Genomic DNA, 18,570 nt, shown 5'->3' with positions numbered 1-18,570 from the left:
AACGGAAGATGGAAGTCACCACGCTGGTTGTGACCACGCTCATTGTGGCCACCGTTTGCCGTCACTCAATTATCACCTTTATCTTCCTCTCGCAAGCTCGCCACACAGCTCGGACGCTTTTCCGGAACTGTTCCCCCGTGACCGTACTCCCGCTCCCCTCCACCGGAAGCCCACCGTGACCGTGACGAAGCACTCCCTCCACCATGCGGCCAGCGGATGGCGCGATGGGATGGTGGTTAGCTTTACGACTCGAAGCGCATGCTGGCCCTCACCACCGTTTCAACCATTGTGTTATTTTTATTACTTCCCTGTTGCGCCACCACCGACTCCTCCATCCGCTCCACCGACGGTTGGGCCGGGTCTGGATGCTGGTCCGTGCCGGTGGTCACCGGCCTGTCATCGTCGTCGGTTTTATTTGCATTCATTAATTTTAAGCCCGCCTCGTTCATTTTTCTGCTTTCATTTTTATCACCATGATTATGAGCCGCGGGCGCCCTAGTGGTTGGCCCGTAGGGCGGAGGTCGCTTGGTTTTCGGTCGGAAGTTGCGAATGCCCGAGTTAGACTTCACCGGCAGAAGCGTCACGAGGGTGGAGGGTGGGACCGGGGTGGTCGTGGCCGACAGCTTCCCGTGTGTCTGTGCCATCGAGTTTAGCATCTCCTCGTAGCGGTTCGGATCGATTACTTCGACTTCCGCCTGACCGACGACGGCCAGCTCGGAGGAAAGCTCGGACGATGTCTCCAGCATGACCGGGACGACATCGTCAATTTCATCGTTAATGACGGTCGGAATGACCCGTGCCATCGGCGTCGTTTCCGGATACTGCTCGGTGGTGCTGCTCGGCCGCACACGCTGCCCGGTAGCGGAACTCGACCCAACGGTGGCGGGATTTTTCGTGACTGTTGGACGCGTCTTTTTACGCTTCGGCCGCACGGTGGTGGTTGGGTTGCGGGGTCGCGTTACACCCGCCCCGCCGGCCGTCCGGTTCGCTGCGTTGCGATATTGATTCTTAATCTTGGAAAGTGACGAAAACGGTGGCATCTTGCTGGACACCTCCGGCTGTATGCCGAGCTTGGACGCAAGCGTATCGAAAATGTCGGACAGGTTCTGGAGATTGGTCGCGTTGGGCCGATTGCTCTTCAGGTCGTCGATGTTCGTTAGTGGCATCCGTGGCAGTGCGGTCGTCCCATCCGGTTGCACATTCACCACCACCAGCGCCTGGAGCGTTTCGTTAAAAACCTTCTTTGTGGGCGGCTTTTCGGCCGTGGTACGACGGGTTCCGTTTACAAATTCCCATTTCGTGATGGGGAACAGCTCGGGCAGCGTGTTGGTTGTTGGCGGCGATACGGTCGAGGGTGTGTACTTCAAGGTTTCCACCTCCACGTAGGTCCCGGTCGGCCGTTTCGATTGACTGGGACTGGGGGAATGGACCGGCGCGAGCGTTACTTCTGCCGAACTGGTGGTAATTTCTTCCGAACCTGATGACATCGTTTCGGTGGTAGTGCTCGTCATCAATAAGTCCTCCGCATCCCGTTGAATCTCTTCGCTCGAACTAAGCGTAGTGGATTGCATCGTGGTAGAGGTCTGTTCCGTTGCCTCCTCGGTCAACTCCGACACTCCCGTTACGGTGGTGATTGCCGGACCGGGTGTGGTCGTCGTCTGGTCCGAATCATCCGGACTGTTGCGAGACTCCAGGTCCATCGCAACGTCGACGAGCTCGTCATCGTGCGTACCGTTCACGCCTCCCGCCAGCACGGAATCGATGCCGTCCACTGTTGGACCGTAGCTGTACACCTCCGTGGAGGTTTCATCCGACGATTGACTCTCACCGGAAGAGCCACTCACCGGCGTCTGGAGAGTGACGGTGTCGGGCTTTTCCGTCGTCGTTATCTGCTCACCGTCGGGCGTGGTGTATTGTTCCGGCTTTTTGGCAATCACGCCATCGCCGAGATGTTCGAATTTCTGCTCGTCCAGCGTCAGGTTGAGCAGCTGCTCGCTCGCATCGACGGCGGTCGGCGTAAGGTATTTGAAATCCGGTATCACCTCTTCATGAATTTTGTCCACCGGCAACGGATACGGCCGGACATCCGCCACACCGAGCGGCTCGATGCCGAGCGTCGACGAACCGAAGCTCGGGTTGGTGTAGCTCTGGTAATAAATTTGCCCGTTGGGATTTTCCGTGTACGCCAGCACACTCTCGATGTCCGACGGACGGTTCCGGTAGAGAATTTCCTCGGCGAGCGAAATTTTCTTCCGCGCGGGTAGACCCGTCCGCTGGTCGGCCTTCACCTGCTGCGGCTGATTGGGATTGATCGGATGCCAGGGTTGCTTATCGAGTATCGGTGCGCTGGTGAACAGATTTACGTCCAGCTTCGGTATGCTGTCGGGTTCGAGACCTCCAATTCTTCGCCGATCCGATGCGAATTCCTCCGGGATGCTGTCGTTAATGATGGCCTGAAAAATGGTCTCCAAAAGTGTATCATTTTTTATCTCCCCATCAGTCTCGGACGGTAGCCCAATCACGTCGACCACCACCGGCAGATGATCCTCAGCAAACGACTCCGGTGGCAGTTCCTCGCCGGATTCCTCTTCCTCGTCCCAATCATCGATCGAGCCCGACATTGATGATGGTTCGTTAGCCGAGCCCTGCGATGCCAATACCTGATACCGAAGCGTCGTCAACCGGGTTGTTGTACCGGTGACCGGCGCAGGTGTTTTGCTGCTTACGGTGGACAACGTTGGTGCCATTGTCGTGCTCGTCGTGGTGGATGTTGTCGGTGTGGTAGACGACCTTGTTGTGGTTGTGGTACGACCCACCATTCCATGCGCCGTCGTCGACCGTCGTCCCGCACCGCTCCCACCCGCGGTGGATGGTTTGAGTGAAGTTGTTTTAATTTTCTTCGTCGTAGCCCCGTGCTTATCCATTTTTTCAATCTTGGCCGTTGCCGTTTCATATTTTGACTTTACCCCAACGGTCTGACCAAACCGTCCGACCGGACCGTGTCCACCAGTTGATGGTTTTTCATCGCCCCCCGCCACCATCGCCTTAATGCTTTCCGTCACTTTCGTCTTCTCGCTTCCCCGGACCGTTATCTGGGCCGGGCTGACGGTGAACGGTTTAAGCGTCGAGGCCACTGCCGGCACTCGACCGGCCGGATCCGTACTGCTGCCGGCTCCCGTCCGCTTCTGCGTGATGTCGGCATCTGTTTTCGTTATCTCAAATGATCCTTGTATAACCGGTAAATTATCCATGTCAATGTCAGATTCCGCCTCGACGATGCCTTTGCTCCCGTCGGTCGGCACTCTACCGGCTGGTGGGGCCGGTGTGATGCGCGGTGTAAACTTGTGGATAGTTTTTTCGATTACGCCCGTCTTCTTCGTGACGTGACGCTGGTCCTGCTCGAAGGGACCACCACCGCCACCGGACGGTTTGACCACCGGCGGAAATGGCTGGCGGGCCATCAGGATAAAAGGCAAGTCATCGGGCATGAGTGATCAGTGCATGAAAGCGTACCGGTGCATGATGGTGAACCGTTCCGTACCGAAACCCATCGCGTCCGTGCGTTGGTTACGATGATGGTTTTGCGAACGGACCGAGCAAATGGACGAGCGAAAAAGGGGGGCAAAGAAAGAAGAAAAAAAAAACAAATCATCATCAGTGTTATCTAATCCAGTTTTGCGTAGCGGCAAACACCGAACAACATCCGGCGCCAAAGTGCTTACCTCATGCCGTGTTAGAAGTGCCGTCTTCAGGACCTCCTGGTCGAGCAGCCGCTTAATCTCGATACTGTCCGGATCGATGCGTATGTTTTTGAATGCCGAGTTTGGGTTGAGCACCTCACTCAGAAACGCGGTCCTGATGTGCTCCTCCACATTATTGATAGTGCTGACGGGGTGCAATGTAGTGAACGATGATGATTTGTTTTCGCGTTGCCCAACCGTGTTGCCGATAGGAGAGAGAGAAAGACGAAGCATGTACGCGAGTGATAAGTTGCGTGTACGTTACAAAGTTTAATCGTGACGTGATTAGTTACAGTTTTTAAATCGAATTTGGCCGGTCCGGGGAAGAAAAAAAACCTCAAAATATTCAACGCAATACTCACATTTTAATTTTCCGCATATCCAGAAAAACACGGAAGCTGAGCGCTATTGTTGGGCCGTCACCAAAGTTCATTATTTCCGTCCGGGAAACGGTGAGACCGCTGCGTTCGAGTGAAGTTTCTATCAGCTTTTCGTAGAATGCCGTCTTCTGCCGGTACACCGGTGTGCTGTTTGTTCGCAATCCTGTCGTGTAGATATCTCCTCGTGCCACTCGGAACGTACAGTCGAATGCCAAAATTGCTGGAAAATAAAAACAAAATTTCTAGTTAAGCTCTTCACAACCCAGCAGTAATTGAAGCTTTTTAGCTGGAAATTTGTTCGATTGCCCTTTCACACCACTGATTAGTTTCATATATGTGTTTAAAAAAACAAACAATTTTGTAAAAGGTGGCGTTCGGCCGGGCAATATTTGTGTGCTACAATTAGTTTTTGAATAATAAATCAGCGCACAAGCAACACAACAACAACCAAAAAAAGAACAAACAAAACCAAAACACTAAATAAGCTCACTTCAAACGGTACGAACGGCCCTCGTGAACCACCGCGCAACTTGTTCTACTTGTTGTGCAAACAATTCAAACACACTGGCACCCCTCTTTTTTAATCACGATTCGTTGTGGTTTTTTGATTGAAGATTGATGAGCTTAATACGCTAGTGCCGCACGGTCGCCGATCGTCCGGTGCCAGCCAGCCAGCGAGCCAGCGCGCTAACCTTTGACAGCGGCGGAAGATGAGCAACAGCGGCACCGAAAGCGAGGCACAAAAAACGGCTCATCTATTGATCAGCTGACTTTAATTAAGCTCCAGTGCAAAGTTTGTTTTTGGGGTGACCCGAACCAACGCGGTTGGTGGAAAACTGTTGAATTATGGTCGTAGCGAACGGGCGCTTGGTCCACTGTATGGTATGGCACGATGCGCAAAAAAAAGGGGGCATTCCGATATGGTCACTCGATAGACTGGCAGCGTTTCGAGTGTGGGTGTACCCACCCCCTCCTACCCCCAAAAAAAAGAAAAGCTGACCATTTGTTCACAACAGGACTATCATTAAATCCACAACAAAGAGACCTTTTTCGGACGGAAGAGGAAGGATATGAGCTTCATAGTCGTGATGATGATGATGATGATGATGATGATGCTAGACAAGCATAGATAACCCTGGCAAAAAGTACACAAACACACACACACACACACACACATACACATTCAGTTCCGGGTGGTGAAGTATCCACACTTGTGTGTTCATGGATGGGTTGGCTATCTTTTCGCTGCCAGGAAAGGAGTGGTATTAAATCAGTTGATGCATCAAGTCCGGGATGACATAATGAATGCCGTGAGTAGTTTTGCAACCTGTCCAACCGTATAGAGCGCACCGTTGCGCATACATGCATGGGACGTGGTATGCGCCTTGGTTGCGTACGTTGTTGCAGTTCAAGCATCGTACCAAGCGAAGGTGTTTAGGAAAAGGCTAGAAATCATGTCAAGAGGACAACGATGGAGACGCCCGGTGTTTCACGGTTTTTCCTGTCAACGGCCAGAGCTAATGTCATCCATTATTTTAACGCATTTTTTTGTGTGCGCTGCTAAAGTGTTAACATTTTTGCCAAGGCTACGTTGCATGACGTTGGTAAATAGAAATAGTGCCAGTTTACCACAGTGGTTAGATGTTTGTGTGGAATTTCCGGAGTGGAACTTCAATTATGACTCTATTTCCACATTTTTCAATTACACCTTCGCATTATTTCTAAGTGACATATTTTAACAAACATATTTTCTACACCGGAGCTACTTTGATCCACTTACTTTCACTTAAATCTGCCTTGAACGTGCTGAAGTAGAATGCCAAACCTGCCACACAAAGTACGGCAAGCACGACAATGAACGCGGCAGACATCAGCAGGATGGAGAATGATTTGATGTTCTTCTGCTTCTTCGCGTACAGTGAGGAGGACAGGTTGCGACTGTCTCGCCATAGACCCCATGACGTATATCCGTAGTGGCTGCTGAGGCTCACATCTGTGGGGTAGGAGTATTTGCTCATGTGCGTGTACGGTCCAACCAGCGTCGATCGGCGTCCAAGCGTGTTCTGATAGGATGCATACTCATTTGCCTGCAAAATACGAAAGAAAAACAATAAGTTATAATAGGGATTTTTAAATTCAAGCTATTAGATTACAACAGTCATTTGAATTGCTTTTTTTGAAGATTTCTCTGATTCGATTCGAAACGATAAGCAGAAGCTGGTATGAAACCATCGTCATGAAGTAAAATATTAATAAAATCAAGAATGCTGCTTTTAGTACTTTAATAATGCAGTTCTAAACCAGTACTAAATGTACTCATTAAATGTGTTTTATTTAAGTAAATAAACTGAGACTAACAATTCCATAATTATAAAGTTAAAAAAACTCACTCATATTGCAAGCATTGGTATTACGACGAGGAACCGGATGAAGTTTCAAATAGGTGTTTGGATCATGCACAAATAAAGCAGTGAATGGTATCCAACGTTTTAAATTCCCGACAAGTGTACAACAAAGCAGTGATAGTCATAAACACGTGTATGTATCAACCATCCTTAATCCACTCAGAAGTGGTTCATAACCGATCGCATCGAAATCCTTTCCTCATTGTATTATTTTCTATGATTCATACCAAGTATGAAACGTTATCCATTCTTCCATGGAGTATTTGATGTTTCACTCAACGCTGGCAAACACCCCCGACCGAGTGTGTAGCGAGATGAGCTCATAAGCGATCAGCATAGGACAAGGTACGATGATGCACTTAACACTTGTACACATTAACACTACCAACCGTTTTTCGCCCCTCACGCCGAGAGCCGTTTTCAACCCAACCCCGCACGAACGAGACATAAAAGCACAAATCAAAAAACCAACCATCCAACATCGAATAGGAATAGTTGTGCTCTCGTTTCCGACGCTTCGTTCCGAACACACCGGATCATCAGGCCGACAGGAAATCGAAGAATACCCGACGTTGGGTAATCCGTTGAGGGATCAAATAAATCCCATCAATTACGAGAGCATTGCGGTTTACCTCACCGACCACTGCCACCGTCAGCAAACTGTGCCCGGTGTGATTTTTTTTCCTCCTCATTTTATTTCCACCACTCTTCCTCTGTGGGGGTAGCAGATAGGTGGAGCGAGAAAAAAAAAGAAACACCCCAACACGAAATGAACATTCACCAAGCACATGCGAAAATGGATGCCATTTGGTAAATGTTCGACTTGAACGATCGAAGTGTTTGCGTACCGTATGGATGTGAGTGCTGGAGTGTGTTTTATGTAAGTGATGTTTTTCTATTTCGTAGGATGTGCAGCCGCCTTGGCACCATAAATACCGATCGGTGGTTTATTTGTTCCCTGTTCGCACGGGGGCTAGCGGCCGAACGGGATGGTTGGGGAGTGCAAAAATGGGCAGAAGGGAAAAAAGCTCACCTAAATGCCAAACGAAGCCAGTGGTAGAAATGGCAGCGACTCGTTCGCGTGTGATTTTCCTTCAGGGCTGACAGCGAACACTTCGGAAGCGTTCAATCAAGGGACGAAATGGCAGAAGATGCGACCAGTAGAATGTGCATGCATTTCCATAACATGCCATCCGCAGCGTAGTATCGCTAGTCACCGGGCGGAAGAGGGATGTGATTGTGTGGGTTCGTGCCGAACTTGGTAGCTCAGGCCGTGTCGAGCCGGCAAATGGCCATGATTGAAATTCTATACCAAACATTCAACCAGAAGATAGACACTCGTTGCAATACGCCGCCACACGGCACATGAGAAATGTCCATCACGAACCAGGCAGAAAAAGTCGTTCGCTGGCAGTGGGCGATGTATTTTTTTTTTCTCTCCGAATGAGGTGGTTGCGCCAATGATACTAACGGTGGCTGCAATTTAGGCAATAGCTTTTCTATTAGATTGATGAAGTACCACAACGGACCGGGGGATCGATAAGGGTTTATCGAAAGAGCAGCAACAACCGCAACGACAACAACCATACAAAAAAATGGCCCAAAACATCTCCTGGCCCGTAGGGCGACAACGAATCGAATCGTCTAACCCAAATTATGGCAACGCGACCGGACGCGCCCGGTAAGTAAGAGCGGTGCAAAAGTGCAAATGCAATCTATTTTCCTACGCGCGGATCGAATCGAACCCCTGCGGCATGCATATGCAACGCTTGGTTGTGGAATGATTCGAAGAACATGTTGCTGCTACTGAGGGGAGAGAGCAAACAGAAAAACATCTTGACATGTGTGAGAACCAGGTACACAGCATTTTTTTGTCCTTCGAATATTTTCTATTGAGGGTCGAGAGTAGAAACTTTATCCCATTTGAGATGTTGTTTTAATAATGTTCTTCGGCAACATATTGCCATAATAAAAATAAAAATACAATGTCCATAACACGTTCAAAGATAGAACATTAAGTTAAAATTCTTTAATGCTAGAACTTCTTTAATGCTAAATTCTTTAATGCTGCTAGTTCAACAAAATTAATTTAAATCAACACTAGGCGCGGTTCGATGGTGTATTGGCGCCACTGGTCTTCGCACGACAGGACCGTTGAAAAATCCCATCTAGACAAAAAACCCGCAGCAAGGACTGACTGCTTGTTTGATATATTAGTATAAAAACAGTATAAAAACATTTGATAACCAGTTTGCATTAACATAGATTCACGAAGTGTGGATATCACACCTATTATAATTAAAAAACGATTTGGTAATAATTAACACCAAGAAACATGATAAATATAATTAAAGTCTTAGCTTTAAGTTAAAAAAAGGAGGATGGTTGATCGACTAAATACGGCAAATACTAAATTAAGAGCTTCACTGTCAACCACTAGGACTTTTTAATCTTTCGAATGACCAGAAACGGTAAGGTCAGGTATGGCCTGGTACGGCGCAGTACCAGGAGCTACCTCTTTCGTGGATGCTCTCCTGGTACTATACATTCGGAAATTCTGGTGCAATTTTGTTTATACCTTAAAGTCACAAAGTCAATATTCTTCTCTGCATTTAATTTATCGCATAGAAACAAATGTTTTGTATCACCAAGAAAGATATTTTCGATCATTTTTTTTCCTTTTTAAGTATTTTTTTTGCTATAAATTAACTCTGTTGTTAAATTTTCAAAAGTTGCACAATCGGCACACATTTTTTGGGGCCCCCAACACGGCGAGGCCCTAGGCGACCGCCTACTCCGCCTACCGTTTGATCCGCCGCTGTTTAAGAATGTTTAAAAATGTTCACTTTTTCATCTATTATTTAACATATTCAGCTTCCAACAAGTTGAATGATTCAGGTATAAAGACATTTTCTGAGTCTTGTTAAATTCATTTGATTATTATTTAAAAAGCAGGATCTGATTATTTCCCAACCACCACTAGGTTTCTGATCCAAGTAGGCGTGGGAAGCCCTAACAACAAGTACATTTTAACCGTTATCAAACGCACTAAAATAAACTGTTGTGTACAGTGCAGCATTTTTGTTTTTGCAAAACCAGAACAATCGCTTTTAGCATTTTCGAGGTTTCAACGCAACGATTTCGGCGCATGCAGTGTTTCAACACTCCGGGCATACTGGTGGTACCGAGCGAACCAGTGATATTGGCCCCAGGGACATAAGTTGCAGTAAACACATTAGTCGTGCGATAATGCAATCGTACAAATGGAGCAACCAAACAACAGGCTGGCGGGCCTGTGCCCGTGCCAACGGTTCGATTTTATGGAAATAGTCTGTTTGGCAAAGGTTTACGGGAAAACCCGGCAATGTCCAACGGTATGCAAGCAGTCGTAACCAAAACAGTAAACAGATCCGATGCGTCACAGCAAGCGAACCCATTTGCAACGATAGCAGGTGTTATCAAATGCACCGTTCGCTATACTCCATTAATTAAAAAAAAGAAGGAAGAAATTTTAGTTCTAACATTTCCACACAAAGGGCGCAGTTCGTATGTAGTTTTGCTTTCAAAAAATCAAATCCGATCCAAACGAATTGAAGAATGATTTCACTACTGTCTGCCACATTCGCATCCTTCGCCCAATCTGGCTGAATCAATAAAGAGACCCACGCGGGGTCTTCTTCCCATGCCATTGCCACGGGCAACGGCAGGTGATAACCTTTCATGCCGTCCCTGTGCTGGGGTCATTTGTGTCTCCAACTACACCTGCATAACCGACCCAGTTGTTCGAACTTACTCTGCCCGTTGTACTCGGTCCAAATGATGCACACTTGTTTGGCTGGCCGGTCGGCATTGGCCGATCGAAGATAAATACGTGCGAATGTGCATATTTCTCCACCCGGGTTGCGTGTGTGCCGTTGTCCCCGGCACCACAACCCCGTTCAATCTCTTCATCCACACCGGGGACTTGGCCGGGGTACGGCAGAGTCAGTTGTTTTCCCTCCTATCAGGATGTTCGTTTTTCATCATTCGCAGCATTCGAGCGTCGTACACACCATTCTGCACAAATGCGGTTGAAGTACTGAGCTGGTGTATCTGCACGATAAATTACACTTAATCCCAAACGTAAAGCACATTTCCAACGCACGCATATGATGAAGTTCATGCCAAAAATGATGAATAATATTTTTAAATTAAATATCAAATGTTGGTGCTAAGTGTCTTACAAACATGTCACAATAAATTTTGTTATGTTAGAAAATTATACTTGTTTGATTCTATTAAAACTCCTCTCTTAGCATTACTTCGTCTTATTTGGAATTGGTAAAATATTTTTTTTTAATATGTTAATACTGTTAATAATATTTTTTTCCTTCTGCAAACCGTTTGAACCGAGCTGTAACTGGGATAAAAAAGTGTTTCGCCCCTTCGTTCGATTGTTTGTTTTATTGGGTCCCAATTTTTCTCCAGCGCTTCGTCACCAGTATCTTGCCAATGGTAGGCCATATTTTATTCCTTTTATTTCAATAAAATAAAAGGAAAAATCACCCTCGAGAACGATTAAAAAATTCAACAGTAAAATGCTTTATTGAATATAATGCTGCAATCATTCGTCGCGCATGACTCGAATACGAAAATAGCTCCCCGAAGAGTTTGGCTTGTTGTGTGGCGACGAGATGTACGGCAAGAGCTAACAATTTGAGAAGCGTTCGATGTTTCGCCTGTGGATGAGCCTCTCGCAGCAGACAAGTGGTGCCCCGGACAGGGAGCAGGACCAGACACAGCAAAAAATCAACCAAAACCACCCCTACGTAAGCCGTAATGCGCTCGACCAAAAACAGGCGCACGTACCGGATAACCGCCGCGGTGCCGATCTGTGGCCGGGCCCCGGCTGGACTGCGCAGCGGGGTGAAATATTGACCAGTGCCCGGAATTCGTGGACACGATTTTGCTCTGGCAATTGGCCAACGGTACGACATCATTATGGAAACGTTTCGATTGCGGGTGATTTCGGTGTACTTCGGTGCGTGAACCGTAAAAGACCGTTCCCATTCGCACCGGGACACCGTGGATGGTTCATTGGATAATGGTGCGTTTTACTTTTTACTGTTGAAAGTTTCGGGTTCCGTTTTTTGTTTCTGTCGCTTCCCTCGGCAGACCACACACACACACACACCCACACTCAGAGCGTTTTTTTGCGAATAGCAAACCTGATAAACACGACACGTGGAACAGCTCTATGCGCTAGGGAATAAAGCACGATACACATTCTTTATGGCAATCCATCGCAGGATTTACATTTTTTTTCCTTTGTATTGATGCATCGAGGGGTTTTCATGCGTTTACTGCAACAAAATTAACTTATTAGCTTTTTGAATAAGCGATAGGGTTGCAACGACAATAAATAAAAGGCAAAAAAAGTGAGTTGAAAATTCTTCCCATAATACATTATGTTGTTTTTGTGTGTGTATCGTGAGCTTTACTTAAATGGCAGACAAAATAAATCACACAGTGGATCGTAATAAATTATTGAATTACAAATACCGGCTCAGACGTTAGCGATTTCTTCTTAGAACAGGAGGCTCTGAGCTTTAAAAAGTAGACAGATTGCTTTTGATTAACATGTATTATAATATGAAAAAAATATCTTAATGCAGAATGCTAATTAGGAGCAGAACTTAGGATACAAAACAAATGAAAACAAATATAATCAAATTTGAACATCGCAAAATTTGAACAAACCCGAAAAATTTATCCATCATTATTTTTCAATATTTTAAATCAATCTCTACTGTTAATTTGTTTAAGAAAACTTACATCACCCTATTTAAAACAGAAGAGAGCAGAGAAAGAAACAGAAAAACGTGATGACATCTGTCATTTCAAGTTAGGGATAGCAAATAATAACTCTTAAAGTAGAATGATTAAACCAAACCGCAGACGGGCATAAGATAAATTTGTGCAAGTGAATTTGAAAAAACAAATGAAAAAAGGTCACATAATAAAATAACATACCTAGCAATTGACAGCCCTTATAAGGGCGGGTCAATGAACTTTGATTTTGACCTTGAAGCATTTCATAAAATGTTTATCGGTTTTCTTCGAAGCAAACGTCGGTTTTACGTTTAATAAACGTTTAACCAACATGCATATCTTTAGCGGCACCATTTTCGAATTAAACTTCAAGGCGTTATTCTTCCGATTTTTCAAACAAACTTCATTCCCCCCCTTTACAAAGCAACGGAAGCGACTAAAAAAGAGTACTAATTTTCCATTCCCAACATGTTGCGCACCCTACCGTACCGTACCGCACCGTAAATACCTTGCATGATCTTGACCACCGTTATCACCAGCGGTAACGCGATAAGGCAAACCGAACCGTACCCACTCTAGCTTTCCGACAATATAAATTCTTACCAAAGTTTAATTGAATTTTTCTGCCACCAGCAACTCGGTACCGCCAGGCAGAACCACTTCTCGGTGTCGGTTCACTTCCGCACATTTTGCCCGGCCCGCTTGGACACTCGCAAAAGATTGGCGCGTTTCGGATTCGGATTCATAACCGTTGGTCGTGGTTTGTGTGCGGCAGGGCGGGGAGGTGGGCATTGAGGGTGGGCTTATTTATAGATTAAAAGTTAGCGGTAAAAGTGGGGGCCTAAAGTAGCATTAATTTCTATCTGTCAGTATTCATTTTCCTCCCGACTGAGAACTGCCACTAAGCAGTTGAACGTAGCGTTCCGGGTACTGCGTGAGCAAAGGAAAGCAAGCAGTACATTTACGTTGCAGCAAACGAATTTAGCCAAGCAGATGGAAGAAAAAAAAAACTGTTCAAGCGATACTGATTGGGGAAATCTTCAAAATTTGCCACCGTTCTTACTTTGTCTCTAGAAACGGTGATTACCAATTAAGTTGCGTTGAGCCAGTGTGGTTCGGAATGAAGTTGCAATATACTATTTTTCTTCGGGAAAAACATGTGTTAATGAAACAAGAACCACAGAATAAACATTCGGTGAACATTGTATGGCTTTGTTAATTTCCACCCTCATGAAACTATTCATTACAGACGATGGATAAAAATTTGTCCAGTCGAATGACCCCTGCTATAAAAATATATTGCTTTGCCATAAACATTTCTTTGCTGTGCTCATCCGAGAAAGCTAATTTAAAAATTATACCGTAACGAGTCGAAATCACAACCATGCTTCTAGAAGCATATGATTAGAGCAACTGTTAACGAACGGGCAAACAAATGGCAATCGTTGTTCATTTCCATAATTCCATCAACACGACCATAAATGGACCGGGAGATGTGAAAACTCATCCTTTAGCGGTACCCCCAACCCAACAGAACGAATCTTTTTTTTTCATCCATGCAATCTAAATGGATACGGTGGGACCCATCTAATTCGTTGTTCTTGTGGATAATTATTTCATCGTAAACACACACACACACAAAAAATGCGGAAAATGATAAAAACAGAAACGCTAAAACATTGTTTGCTCTGTTGGTAGGGAAAGGGGATGAAGCACCACGGTTAAGGGGTGACCTTTTTCATACCTGCCCCATCAACGGGAAACTCACCCCGTGCGGGACCCCGGGAATTGACCCCTAAGTACACTTGGGTCCCGTGCAGAGCGCTTGATGCACACGGGATGTTTCATCTTTTTATCGATGCTAATGAGACCGGGAAGTTTGCGGAAAGGAATCAAAACGATTGCTGCTTCTGCCAGTGCCCTGATGCTGGGCTAAAGGTACCTGAATGATGGCGAGCTGAGTGAGACCCTTTTTTTTCTTTCTCTCTCTCTCTCTCTTTACGCCCATCTTCCCGGGACAGCCACGGCGCAAACCCGTTGCCCGTTATGGTAATGAGGGAAGCGAAAGGTTGCACAGGTGCCAAAGCACCTCGAAGTGCCGACCTATTTCAAACGCATTTTAATATTGCTCTCTTGACGATCCGGTGTAGCGGTACAAAAAAAAAAACGACGCTGGAACTTCGGCGGAAGGTGCGGAAGCGGCAGTGGGATAGACCTGAGAAGAAACAATAAAAAGGTCCCGCGAAGCTCAAAAGCTACAATGCTACAAGGGTTTTTATGGGAAGGAATAAAAATTAGAGCGTAACCGCAGCGTGGCACGCTGCCACGAGATGGGCACACCGGCGTCGCGCTTAACCGGCGAGACCCTTTTTGCCATTATGAGTTCACACGAATATTTATGTTACGCAGACAATGAACATTAGCGACAAATGTCGAGCGAGAGACAATCACAATCAACCGTGAACGATGAGGTTTAACTATGAGGTTGCGCACCCGTTCGGTATCCCTGTTTGGTGTCCCGCACCGTTTTGACAATGGCAACCGGTGACAATTTTCCTTTTGATTAATGGTTCAGAATGAAACTAAACAATGGAATGTCATCAACGCCGCTCGTGGGTCGGGCAATGGTTGGCAGGAAACGAGTAAGATTCGTTTTCCTAATACGTCATTCCACTATTGCCCACAAAGAAAAATTAAGTTCTTCGTTCTTTATTGCCGTAATTCACACAGAATAGCTTTTCAATTCCCCGGCCAACACGCATTCAAATCGATTAACGTCATTATCGGACCCGAAATGGCAGTGATATGAAAAATAAATGTGCTTATCAATCGTGCGGTTGAGAGAATCAACCACAAGAGGAAAACTTTCATCCATATTCTACCCACACGCACTTCGGAACTACAAAGAACCAATTATTATCAAGTGTTTCTATTGAAACTTTCCATGCACCATTTCTTTCGACAAATTCTTTGCTGTACGGTGCCGAGAAAAGCTCCGTAATAAAATTACCCTGACGGATGATTCGGCTGTCTAATTATAATTTCGATAACTGTCCATAATGCGGTCAACACGGGTGCGATTGAAGCTTGATGTTTGCTGCCGAACGGCCCACGGAACAGCGAAGAATGCCACCATTTTTCTGCTTGCCCTGGGAGTCGCACTGCAATGGGCACCATCACGCTATTCGAGTCACGGCCAAATTAGCACCCACCACCTGATCCGAACCGGGCGTACACAACGGCGGTTCATAATAATAATGCGATCCAATTTCTGATTCACGCTCAATTTTGTGGTCACTTTCCACGCGGCCGGTCACTGGGAGCTTTTCCGTTCCGGATGGTTTCGGTGTGTTTTCGTCGCTGGGTCGCTTAGGTACGAAAATAACGAAAAATTAAGCAATGCCCATCACCGCCGGGGAAGGCGTTTGTAATAAGATTAAAAATTAAATGCAATACTTTTTGCCCGGTTTCGGTCAAATAAAACCCAACAAGCGGTTTTGGGGGCTTTGCAATGTTCTATATTTCGTTACCGTTTTACCGTGCCGTGCCCGTTAGTTTTGGGTAGCATGTTTAAAGGGCTCTGGTAGGTGGTTCCAACCATCATCACATTGCAAAAGAAATCTACGTTAGCGAAAGATGGCAAAGAATGCGATGGCTTTACGCTCCCGTGGACGGCCGACGGGAACGCTTTTATTTTCGCAACGGGCTGCCAGCGAGCAAACCAACAAAAAAAACACACGAGCTAAAGGCATGCAATGCAACGGCAATACCGTAGAACTCTGTCTGCGATGTGTGAGCCACGGAGGGCTTAGCCCGGAGGGAAATTCACAGTTAGGGAATTGTTGTGCAATCGCGTTCTCTTTCCACTTCATGTGCACTTACACTCTTACACACCCGGGCGAGTCAGCCGCGAAATCATTAGCATCAAATTAATGTTGAATAAACATTTTGACCTACTTATTCGGCTCCCGATGATCCCGCGCATTTCCTTTCGGGGTTTGTGTTTTTTTTGGATTTTTATTTATTTCTTCGTGTACTTTTCTTTTTTTCTTTTTGCTTTCTGCTGTTACCACTCACCGCCAATGATGCTTGATCTGGGCTCCACGACACCGAAATCGGTACTAAAGCGGGCAGCGATGTTTGCGGGAAGTTGGGCAAATCGAAACGACCCAAACTCGTAGATCAGGAGCAGGCCAGACACTGTTTAAGTCCCGTTAACTCCCCGGTAATGAATTGTAGACATTTATCGTCCCATTTGCGATTTGTTGCTCGAGCAGGCAACGTATTGACCGCCGGAAGAGCTTGTTAGCGAAGGTACTGATTTCCATTCATGGTTTGATTGGCAGCCTTCAGTTTTTGCCACTATTTTCCCAGCGAATTTTTCCAGTGCAAAAACAGCTAAATTGGAGTTTTTTTTTGGTTTCCACCAGATTAATTTATCTTTACCTCGGGTAGCGTTGATTATGGGGAATCTGTTTTGTTGTATTTTATTATTATGAATTACGGCGCATTACATTGGGGATTAATTATTTTAATCAAAATTAGGTATGCAAAAAAGAAACCTGTTTTTAAGCAAATCGTTTATAAAGTTAAAATATAAACTGATTTTAAAAAATCGCGTCATGATTATAGTCAGTAAATGCTACCAAGGAACGACCACATGGATCCAGCTTTTGTGTCGGTTCTATCGTGTAGAATCGGGGCCGCTAGCCAATACACCAGCGAATCGAGCCGAATATAGTTTTAACTCCAAATTTATATTCTTCAAGGAAATTTAACTAATTTAACATATATACTGTGTTAGAACCCGTAATGATGTTGTGCTTAAAAATACATACAAACATCCCTTTTTAATTATAACAATACTCAAATTGTTTTTATAATATTGATTGGGACCAATTAATTTAAAATATAAATTTATGTTATGGATTATCTTTCAAATAAATAGTTTTAATTTTATGTGCCTTAAATACTTTAATCTATTTGATAAATAAAATTTCAAAACTACTTTCAATCACATCATCAATGTTGGATAAAAACAGAAAAGCATACAACAAGTAGATTTAATTAATAATTTTTGTCAGAATACAATTTCCTCACATTCCTCATAACACGCGTAACGTTGCTCATGCACAATTTATCGTCAATTAACGTACAGTCCGTTTCGGACAAATATCATAGTTTGTTTTCCTTGTTCAGTGTAACGTATTAAAATTTAATAGGCCAGATGCACAATTTTCCCCACGGTATTCAAATCTCTCGGCTTCCATTACCCTGCGCGGGGTGTTCCGTTTGCGACACCCTGGCCAGGGTGTATCACTGATTTGAGAAGCGGGCACCATAACTCAACATTAATTGTACCGTTGATACACTGCGCTGCTGCCCAATATCAAATGAAACCGGTCCTCGTACCGGTGCCACGGCTAATCAATACAATCGTTTACCCGTCACAATGCGCCCGGCACAGGGACACCAGAGGGACACCAATTAGACACTCCCGCTCACTATTCAATCATTTTCGAGTCATTTGTACAAACAGATAATTATCGCATAGCCGACAAACTATCGAAACCGTAAGCGAATCATCGATCTCGACTGTCCGGCGAAGTGTTGCCTTTGCCGTGTGGGAAGTGTTCCCATTATTTGCGCTCCCGCCCGGCACCCGTAGCGGACAGGCGGCGCAGGTAGATTAAGCTGTCAATCTATTATAATTGCGATAACATCTACACTAAATTAGGAAAACCCTCCCCGGTGGAAGGTCCCCTGGTGGGCCGATGCTGAACGTAGGACCCCCCCGTTAAATCAGGTCACTCTCGATCGAAGTGCGACATCGCCGGAATGCAACGGCCGGTCTTCCAAATTTATTGATCCTTGCACAACTGTATCACTACGGTTGACATAGAAATATGTTCGTGTCAGGGTTCGCTTCCAAAAACCTATGGAAGTCCTCTGGCGCATATGTCTCCCCCGCTCAGGAGAAGCGGAACTTGCTGTGCCACCGTCCAAAAAACGGTATTGCGAAACATGGTGATCGGACGCTCGGTCCATTTACATGTGCTTGTTTTTTGAATTGCAGGTAGAATAACAAAACAGCAACTTTTCAACGTTCAATAACACCCGTTTTCCATCGCTTAGTGGAGAGGCACGCTGAAATCATAACAGCGCGTGTGTGTGTGTGGAAGAAATAATCTATCACCAGAACCCTTCAATGTTGCATGCACGCCCATGGAAGCA

At 45.6% G+C, this 18,570-nt stretch overlaps 1 protein-coding gene across 1 annotated transcript in view; it reads right to left on the bottom strand.

Moving 5' to 3' along the window:
• Window positions 1-242: 242 nt before the first annotated feature.
• The window catches only part of LOC128304910 (uncharacterized), a 30,099-nt gene continuing 11,771 nt past the window's right edge, over window positions 243-18,570 (bottom strand). Inside the window, exons 2-5 of the mRNA XM_053042153.1 lie at window positions 5,901-6,207; window positions 4,103-4,340; window positions 3,723-3,885; window positions 243-3,449 (exon numbers count right to left, since the gene is read on the bottom strand). Coding sequence (XP_052898113.1) covers window positions 243-3,449; window positions 3,723-3,885; window positions 4,103-4,340; window positions 5,901-6,207 — 3,915 coding nt within the window. The remainder of the gene's footprint in view (window positions 3,450-3,722; window positions 3,886-4,102; window positions 4,341-5,900; window positions 6,208-18,570) is intronic.

This window comes from Anopheles moucheti, chromosome 3 (genome assembly GCF_943734755.1).
Source record: "Anopheles moucheti chromosome 3, idAnoMoucSN_F20_07, whole genome shotgun sequence".
NCBI lineage: Eukaryota > Metazoa > Arthropoda > Insecta > Diptera > Culicidae > Anopheles > Anopheles moucheti.
Note: the sequence above shows the minus strand (reverse complement) of the source record. Positions and strands in the feature narration are given on the sequence as shown.